At 37.3% G+C, this 9,339-nt stretch overlaps 1 protein-coding gene across 2 annotated transcripts in view; it reads left to right on the forward strand.

Annotated features, from left to right (window-relative positions):
- The window catches only part of RALGAPA2 (Ral GTPase activating protein catalytic alpha subunit 2), a 282,251-nt gene that overhangs the window by 257,861 nt on the left and 15,051 nt on the right, over positions 1-9,339 (forward strand). The window contains exon 38 of one of the 2 annotated variants that reach the window (XM_029911911.1): positions 6,431-6,562. In XM_029911911.1, the coding sequence (XP_029767771.1) occupies positions 6,431-6,562 (132 nt within the window). The remainder of the gene's footprint in view (positions 1-6,430; positions 6,563-9,339) is intronic. The other variant, XM_029911910.1, reaches the window with a different exon arrangement.

Genomic DNA, 9,339 nt, shown 5'->3' on the forward strand with positions numbered 1-9,339 from the left:
CATCAAGATCTCTTTCCTGAGTGGTAACAGCTAATATAGATTCCATCGCTTTTTATATACACTTAGGGTTATGTTTTCCAGTGTGCATTACTTTGCACTTATCAGCATTGAATTTCATTTGCTATTTTGTTGCCCAGCCACCCAGTTTTTTTCAGATCCTTTTGTAACACTTCACAGTGAGCTTTGGATTTAACTATCTTGAATAATTTTGTGTCAACTGCAAACTTTACCACCTCGTTGTTGACCCCCCCTTTTCTCCATCATTTATGAATATGTTGAACAGCATAGGTCCCAGTACAGATCCTTGGGGGATCCCACTATTTAACTCTTTCCATTGTGAAAACTGACCATTTATTTCTATCCTTTATTTCCTATCTTTTAACCAGTTACAGATCCATGAGAGGACCGTCCCTCTTATCCCATGAGTGCTTGCTTTGCTTAAGAGCTTTTGGTGAAGTACCTTGTCAAAGGCTTTCTTAAAGGCCAAGTACCCTATATCGACTGGATCACCCTTGTCTACATTTTTGTTGACACCCTCAAGAATTCTAATTTCTCTTTCCCGAAGCCATGTTGATTCTTCTCCAACATATTGCGATCATCTATGTGTCTGATATTTCTGTTCTGTACTATTGTTTCAACCAATTTGCCTGGTACTGAAGTTAGGCTCACTGTCCTGTAATTGCCAGGATCGCCTCTGGAGCCTTTTTTAAGTCAGTGTTACATAAACTATCCTCCAGCCATCTGGTAGATGATTTAAGTAATAGGTTACATGCCACAGTTAGTAGTTCTGCAATTTCTTATTTGTTTTTCTTCAGAATTCTTGGGTGAATACCATCTGGTCCTGGTGACGTATTACTGTTTAAGGTATCAATTTGTTCCAAAACCTTCTCTGTTGACACCTCAGTCTGGGACAGTTCCTTAGATTTATCACCTAAAAAACCATCTGTTATATGTCTAAGTTGAGTGCCAATATTGGAGATTTGCAGAGGAGCTACCTGGACTTTGACTAGTACTTTTGACAAAACATTATTTTTAGTGAATGCTTCTAGATCAGACACCCATTTTGGAGAGGCAGTTTTACAATCTCTTTTCAAATAATTCCTACCCCAACCTCTATTTAAGGTCACTGCTAGCTAACTACCATAAGTGGGACCCACATGTGTTGTTCACAAAGAAGAAAGAATGGTTACTGTCTTAGAGTAACTGTGCACATGTGGATCCCACAACCTGCCCTCCTTCCCCACAACTTAGGGCTGGTCTACACCCAGCCGCTAGTTCGGCGGCTGGGGATCGAAGTTCTGGGTTCGACTTATCGCGTCTGGTCTGGACGCGATAAGTCGAACCAGGAAGTGCTCACCGTCGACTGCGGTACTCCAGCTCAGCGAGAGGAGTACCGCGGAGTCGACGGGGAGCCTGCCTGCCACGTGTGGACCGTGTCTGAACCGCGGTAAGTTCGAAGTAAGGTATGTCGACTTCAGCTACGTTATTCACGTAGCTGAAGTTGCGTACCTTACTTCGACTTGGGGGGTTAGTGTAGACCAGGCCTCAGAGTCTTATATATTTTGGGGATGTCATGCTTTTTATGCCTTCGGTAGGGGAGCACAAGGAAATGAGTGTAAGTGTGACCCCTACAGAACACTGTTGGTGAAACGATTCCAAGCTACTGTGCTGGGGTGCCCATACACCATGAGTGGGATCCACATGTGCAGGCATCTTGAAAAACCACACTTACCATAAGGTAAATAACGGCTCTTTCTACTGTATATGTTTCTATTTTACAGTTCTTTTTGTGTGCCGCTCTTGCATACACATTATATATATATATATATAATATCGGAGTGGGGTCTGCATCCAAGATCTCTACAACTAGCCTAATCCAAATACTAAAACCAAACATTCAGGACTTTCGGAAAGTTAAGACCTGGTTTTTAAATGTCCAAATTTAGAAATGTCTATCTGGGAGTCTGTTTCTGTCTGTTGCAGCAGTTCAATCTAGAGTTGAGGAATGGAGTTAATGCTCATTTTGTCTGGGTGAGAGAGAGAGCTATTTATTATTTGTATTATCGTGCTGCCAAGTAACCTTAGTCATGGACCAGGAGCCATTGTGCTAGGTGCTGTACACACAGAACAAAAAATACAGTCCCTGCCCCCAAAGAGTGTATAGTGTGTGTGTGTGTGTGTAATATATGTAAATAAAATGTATGTGTTTATTTAAAGTATATGTATAAAAATGTGTGTGTATGAGTTCATAAGGCACTTTGAAATCATTTGGGGTGAAACACACTATATATAAATATGAGCTGCTGTTGATATCAACTATTTCCTAAAGGAAATAGTCTGAAAGCTTTAATAATATTGCCCATTCCTGCAGGCAGGTGTTGACAGAAGATAATAAACCTTCCAATCTGTGGAGTTAAGTGAACACATTTTTCATTGTGATACTCAAGTCTCTCCCTAGATTCCTTTATTTGCCACTTGTATCATGTCTTGGAATACTTTCTGTCTTCAGGTCTCAGGTTGCTGCAGTTTATATCCATATAGCTGTTGTCTGCTTTTCATCGCTCCTATTATTCTCAGAGTATTCTTTTTTTCTCATCATGTTGTATCCCATTCTGAACTGATCTTTCATTATTAGTGAAGTAGACCTGTTGATTTTTTTTCTGTGCCAGCTTTCTGAATGACTGTTCCATGTCTCCACTCCTTCTAGTCCCACATAACCAAAACATATCTGCAGAGGAACTTTCAGACGGAGAGGGGAGCATGTCTTCTAGCTACTCTGCCCTTCCCTCCAGCTCCACCTGACATTGTTCCCTTTACCAACAGAAACAACCCTGATAAGCATGTGATTGTGACAAGCAAGCTATGACAGTTTACTCCAGCTGATAAATTAAGCAGTAGTAAGTCACCAGAGTACCTGTAGCCGTACAAAAGTTCTTGAAATGATCCTCTGGAAGTCCTTCCGTTCTCCTTTTTTCCTTCGGTAAATACTCATTTGGACTTTTGCTGCATAGCATTACCAGTCAGATGTATGAGGAGATGTGATCCCTGACTGACAACGCTGTGCCAGCAAAACCCCCTAGTGTAGACTCAGTTATAGTGGCAAAACTGTGCTTTTGCCAGCATGACTTATTTTCCTGGGGAGGGCTGAAATAAGCTATGCCAGCAAAAACGTAGTCAATCTGTGTAGTTTTGCCAGTACAATCTGTGTCCACAGTAGGAGCACTTTGCCAGTATAGTGTATACCAATATAGCTCTCCCAGCAAAGCTCTCCTTGTGTAGACCTGGCCTGAGTGATTAACAGGCATTCATAATGAAGTCATGCTATTTGTTGTTAAATTCAATGGGATTTGGACACCTGATTCCATTAGGTCCTTTTTGAAAATCCCAGTGTATGTGCTTAGATATTTAGATTTGGAGAAAATGTCTTTGAAAATGGCCCATTTATATATTTGTTAGGATTACCTTTATTTAAAAAATATATTATTGTCAAAGGGCTCTATATATTACTATACCATACTATATACTATAATTTATAATCCTTCTATAGTCTCCCTTAAAATAATTAGGGTTTTTACCTCCCATCTAAGATATCATTTTAAGTGACCTTGATAAAACCATTTTTTGTTCTCAGACTGCCTTTACAAATATTTTTGCACTTTTAAAATAGGTAACAGTGAATTTAGTTCATTTACATTTAATCATTTAATACTTCCTGGCTTAGGCTACAAGTGAAAATGAGTTTGATCATTGTCTAGTCCCTAGTGAATTTCTGTCTACAACTGCAACTTGGCCCTCTTGGCAGTCTTAAACTGGAATAAAAAATATGTTAAATTCAAGAATAAAATGCATGAGAACAGTCGTGTGGGGGAACTTTCACAAAACCTGCCCACGCTGTGCATGGATTGAGCTACAGGTAGTGCTTTTAATCTTTCACACGCAAGAAATTCAAGTGCAAATTGTTTGGTTTTGGTTTTTTGAAATGAAAACTTCCTTTTATGCCTTTCAAGCATGTTAAACCTTTGTAGATCTCTGGATGTTTCCTTAGCCTGCCTACATGTGTTTTTTATGTTGTTACTGTAAGATAATGGAGATAGTCCCTCTGCCTTTTTCTATATTAGGGACATCTTCAGCCTCCTAAATAAGAATATTCATAATTCATTTTATTATGAATTAGCATAGGAAGGGCCCCATCTTGCTATCTTTCCATGCAATATTTAGCAAAATACATAGGAACTTCTGTTTTGTTAGCAATGGTTTATTGCATTGTATGCTTATGTGTTAGATGTGCAAGGCCTTTCATTAAACAGCAGGGTATTATTAGGCATAGCATGAAAAGCCTTTATAGTGTATCTGCCTTGTTTAAACTTGGCCCACAAGCATACTGCAGACTAAAAGGGTGAGCAATGAATTGAGAGTTGATGGCAGGCCCATAGAGGTCCTAAGGCTCAGGTGGTTGTCAGCCATAAGTTTAGCTTAGCTCTTTCAGTAATTTGTCACGCCTTGGTCTGCTCCTGCTGCGCCAGCACGTGCCAGCTTAGTGTCAGAGTGCCTGTTCGCCAGACGGCCACTCAGGCCTAACATCCTGCTGTTAACAGGACCAGCGGCTTGCTGTGGCAGTATGGAATACAGAGCCTTGGCAACAGCCAAGTGCTGTGCAGAATAAGCATGTTCATAATGAGATGTGAATGGCATCAGTCAGTCCCTTTAGAATAGGGTCTAGGCGTGTGCCTCCTCTCTTAGGAAGTTTGGCAGCCTATTCATTAACAAGAGTCATCAGGAGTTCAGCCTATAATAGTGAAGCAGCCCCAAATACACTCAGCCTAATACTTGTGCTATCAGGAATGTGTTCTGCTGGGCTTTAAAAGAAAATAAGTAAATAAAATTGTCAGCAGGTGCAATCTCTGAAATGCTAAGTATTAATTTTCTTTCTTCAGTTTCCCAAAGGGAGTTTATAGAAGGATTTATCATATGTGTATCTGTCTCTATTAGCATGAAAATCTTTCTAAAATGTCATTTAACCCTAGTGACTACAGTAACTTGCATATGATTAAGACATAAACACATTGATTATCCCCACTGAGATGGAGCACTAGAAATCTAATGCTCCATTATTTTACTCTGAATTGAAAAGAATGTTCAGTCATTTTGAAAGTATCATATTAATGTAGCAGAAACTACAAACGTGCTCCTTGGAATAATTCTAATGAGTAATGTAGGCTTTTCAATTAAAAAAATCCAATCACCTACATTATATTGAGTCACTGGTGTTATTTCATCGTCTCATAATTTGGTAATTATGAATTGGCACTTTCTCCTACTTAATGCAATCTCGTAGAATTAGCATGCTTTTCCACATGACAAAAACGCAATGAAGATCTGAAAACTCTTTTTTTTTTTTTTTTTAAATGAGGAAATGGGGAATGAGATGTCATACTGGCTTCTTCAAATGTTAATTCATAAAGTCATATGTGAGATTCTTCAGTCCATTGTAGATTTGTTTCAGACGTTATCCTGTTATTGGAAATGCATGATTCACCTTCTGAGAAAACAGAAGCTGCACACAAAAGGAAAAGATTTGCTTTCTCCACTGTGGAAAGCTGCCGCAAGCAGGGGTCCTATTAAGACAGCTGGAAAGTTGCTTCAGCTTGTTACGCTTGTAAGTTTTATTGGTGACTGGTTTTTGATTACACATTTGAATGCTGCGTGTTCCAGGTTGCCGAGTTTTAATTAAAAGGCAATAACCTTGGTTTAGCTTTGTTGTCTGTATTATGTAGACTGTATTGCATGCAAGGTCTTCTTTTATTAATATGTATAATTTATTGGTACATCCGATGATACCTTCTACAGTATAACTTTAACGTAAACTTTACACGCTGAGGAATCTTATATACTTCCTTCTTTTAAGTAGCACAATCAGTTGCATCTATTCTTTCCCTTTCCCTATAACCTGTACTCCCACTTCAATTATTTTTGGTAGGATGAAAAGAATAATTGTAATGCAAATATTATCCATTAGGAGCATGCTAAACATGCACTACATTTCTGTTGTCATTATGGTTTTTCACCTTAAAAATGTAACATTTTTATTTCCCAGGAATATACTTCTAGGGTCTTTGTTTTCATCCCCACTAACTTCAGAGATCCCTTGGATTCAGTCACTAAACCATGCCTTTTTCAAGAATGATATTTGTGTTGAAGCTAAAAAAAATTATTGATATGATAAATAATTTCAAAAAGTACAGTGTTATTACAGTTCAGTGCTTATGTTTAGAAATCTTAAATATTTTAAAGAAATTTTGAAAGGCATATTTTTCACACCAGTGATGTAGTTCTCTACATGTATTTGTATGGATTGAACTGTTAGCATTCTAGGACATTGTGTAACAGCATTTAATTTTGCATGTGCATTTCCTTAACCTGATTATTGCAGTTATGAGGAAAGAGCTCTATATCTTGAAGCAATAATCCAGAATCACAAAGAAGTAATGACATTTGAGGATTTTGCAGCTCAGGTCTTTTCTCCCTCTCCTAGCTACTCTCTCAGTGGAACTGGTGAGTCTCTGTACGTTATTCTTCTGTTTAGCACTAAGAAGCACTTGAGCAGCAGATGTACACCTGTTTTTCGTAGATAAATGCTTGCAAATTTAAGAAGAGCATTCTCCCTCTGAATCAACTAATGAATATCAAAAGGAATGATGACATTCATTTTAATTTGTTTTGCATCAGAGCTATTCACTCAGTTCCTTTCTTCAGCTATCCTGTTAACCCCCGAATCTAGCAAGGTTAATGAACTTTCTCTCAGTAATGTGCTCTGGTTCATTCAGGAGTGTGGGTTTCTTGCTGAGCTGGGAATATGTTGTTCAAAAGCTATGCCTGAATCAGTGCTTACTTATCGAAAAATAGTTCCTCACAGTAGAAGCCGTTGCTACTAATGCTAAATGGGGATTATGCTGCTGAGATACCAGGGTCAGGGATTAATGCAGAAGAAATGTAAGGATAGTGTTCGGTTAGAATATTATAACAGTAATACAGTATGCTAACATTTTCCTTTTAATATTTGATATATGTGTGGTCAAATTTCAAACTTCCTACTAATGCCTGGATTGGAATCTCATTTTTAAACTCTATTTCAACAATTATTTCATCAATCTTGTTGAAAGATGGAAATCTATGTAAAACTCAGTGAATGTATTCTTTACGTCATAACAAGATTTTAAGTTAACTTCTAAGGTCAGTAAGATACCAGTTGCTACTTTGTCATTTTAGTTATCCTTGATAAATTGGTTTAAAAGGAAACATTAATTCTGAAGAGTAGGTTTCTAGCACCCTAAGGATTAATTTTCCTCTCTTGTGGAAAAGTATACAGTCAGTGCCTGATGAATTCCTTAATCCCTTCTTTGTACCGATTGGGTGTACGCTTTCTAATTATTTCATGATACTCTTTTGGATTGTTAAATAGATTATTTCAACCCTGTATAAATGTTTCAACACATCTGCTTTATTCCCTATATTCTGACTTGTTAACAAATATCTTCCATCTAAACTGAAAAATTGAAGGAAGAAATTAAATTTACTGAAATAAATCACTTACAAATAAAATCAGCCATGCATCATTGTTTAACATTACTGGCTCCAATCCTTGAGCTTTCAGAGCTTTGTTAGGAGATAAGAGGTATATGCATGTACTTGTATTGGTCGCCAGTAGCAGCAGGCAGAAGGCTTTGGAGATAAGCAAGCTGGCAGAAGTAAAGGGGAACCAGTGCTATTTACATAATCGCGCCTCTGCTTCCTGGAGAGGCGTCAAGAAACACAGGGATGGCCTCTATTGATCTTTGTTGAACTGGAATACTAAACAACATTAGAAAAGCTTATAACTTAAAGCTTTGATTAATGTTTTCTACATTAAAAAAGTAGAACAGCTGTGAATTAAATTCTTTTATACGCCCTGCCAAAACTCGGAGACAAAAAAATTATCAATTTCAATAGAAATGTAGATTTCATACCCAGTTTTGTTAGAAACTTTGAGTCATTTATCTGTGTAGGTATCAGCAAATAAAAATATAGGCATCTTGGCAGAATTTTAAAATACTTTAAGCATATTTTATTGTCTTCATCAATCTTCCATACTTCTGTTCCACCACATTTGCATATGTTATTTGGTCATCTTATTCTGATCAGATTAAACATAATTAGAAAAGACATTACTATGGAATAACATTCTAAATTATATAATATCTGTTATATGCAAAAAATACTTAACATTTATTTAAATTGTTCAGAAGAATTGTTAAATAATCATTAAGTACTAGAATAATTTTTTTATGTGATTTAATTTTTCTTAATCAGAACTTGTCACAAAATTCAGATCCTGATTTTCAGCCTTCCAAAGTTTGGGTATGTTTGAAATCATATTTTTAGTTCGGCCTGTTATAATACTAGGGCCAGTCATGAGTCAGATACCAAAACTCAAGTCTCCAAAGTTCAGGGCTGTTCAGAGCTGGGATTTCAGTTTTCCCAGCTATAGTCAGAGGCACAAAATTCCGATCCAGGCTTGAATTTATAAGCATCCCCTGCCAGTCTCCCTTATTCCCCTCCAAGGTTTCAAGTTGTTCTGACTGAGCAAATCTTTAGTCTACTCAGTGTTACAAGACAGTTAATACCTGATTTAAAAGATCTGTTGTAATTAGAGAATGTTGGAAGAACAACACAGCAAACTGTATACTTGAGAAAATCATTTCATTTATGGGCTTTAGAAAATTCTATATCGTAAGGTTTCAAGCTATGTATTAGAAGAGAATAATTTATTTAATATTTTTAAAATAGAATTTTCTAGATTAGACAACTTCCTAAATCATGAAAATTACTTGTCATATTAGCCTTTACAAAGACATGTAAATCCGTGTCTCAGGAATTTCCCTATTCCAGGATTAAAAGAAAATCTATCCATACTTTTACCTTTTACTGCTTAGTTGCTAAATTGTTTAGTGTCAGGATTACTATGAGTCCTATTATAATTAGATTTCAGGATTGTGCACTCTTAGGCTCTAAATCAATATTGAAACCAGATATAACTCATGTAATTCCACAATCGTTGTTAATGCTGAATAGTCCCAGGGCTTATAGGCCCTGATTCTGCAAAAAGATCCAACAGAGCCCCACTGCAGTCAGTGGAGCTCAGCATGGGCACAGTTGTCTGCCCACACACATCCACCTGTAAGATCAGGGACATCTGGATTCATCTAATATTTCCATTATCATCACATTTTAGGTTAGTACTTTGCAGTAGATCTTCCATTACCAACTCAATATATAGAACCATGAATCCGGACAGTGTGTATT

The sequence above is a fragment of the Terrapene carolina genome, unplaced genomic scaffold (assembly GCF_002925995.2).
Source record: "Terrapene carolina triunguis isolate 2854851 unplaced genomic scaffold, T_m_triunguis-2.0 Scaffold132, whole genome shotgun sequence".
In the NCBI taxonomy this organism is placed as follows: Eukaryota; Metazoa; Chordata; order Testudines; family Emydidae; genus Terrapene; species Terrapene triunguis.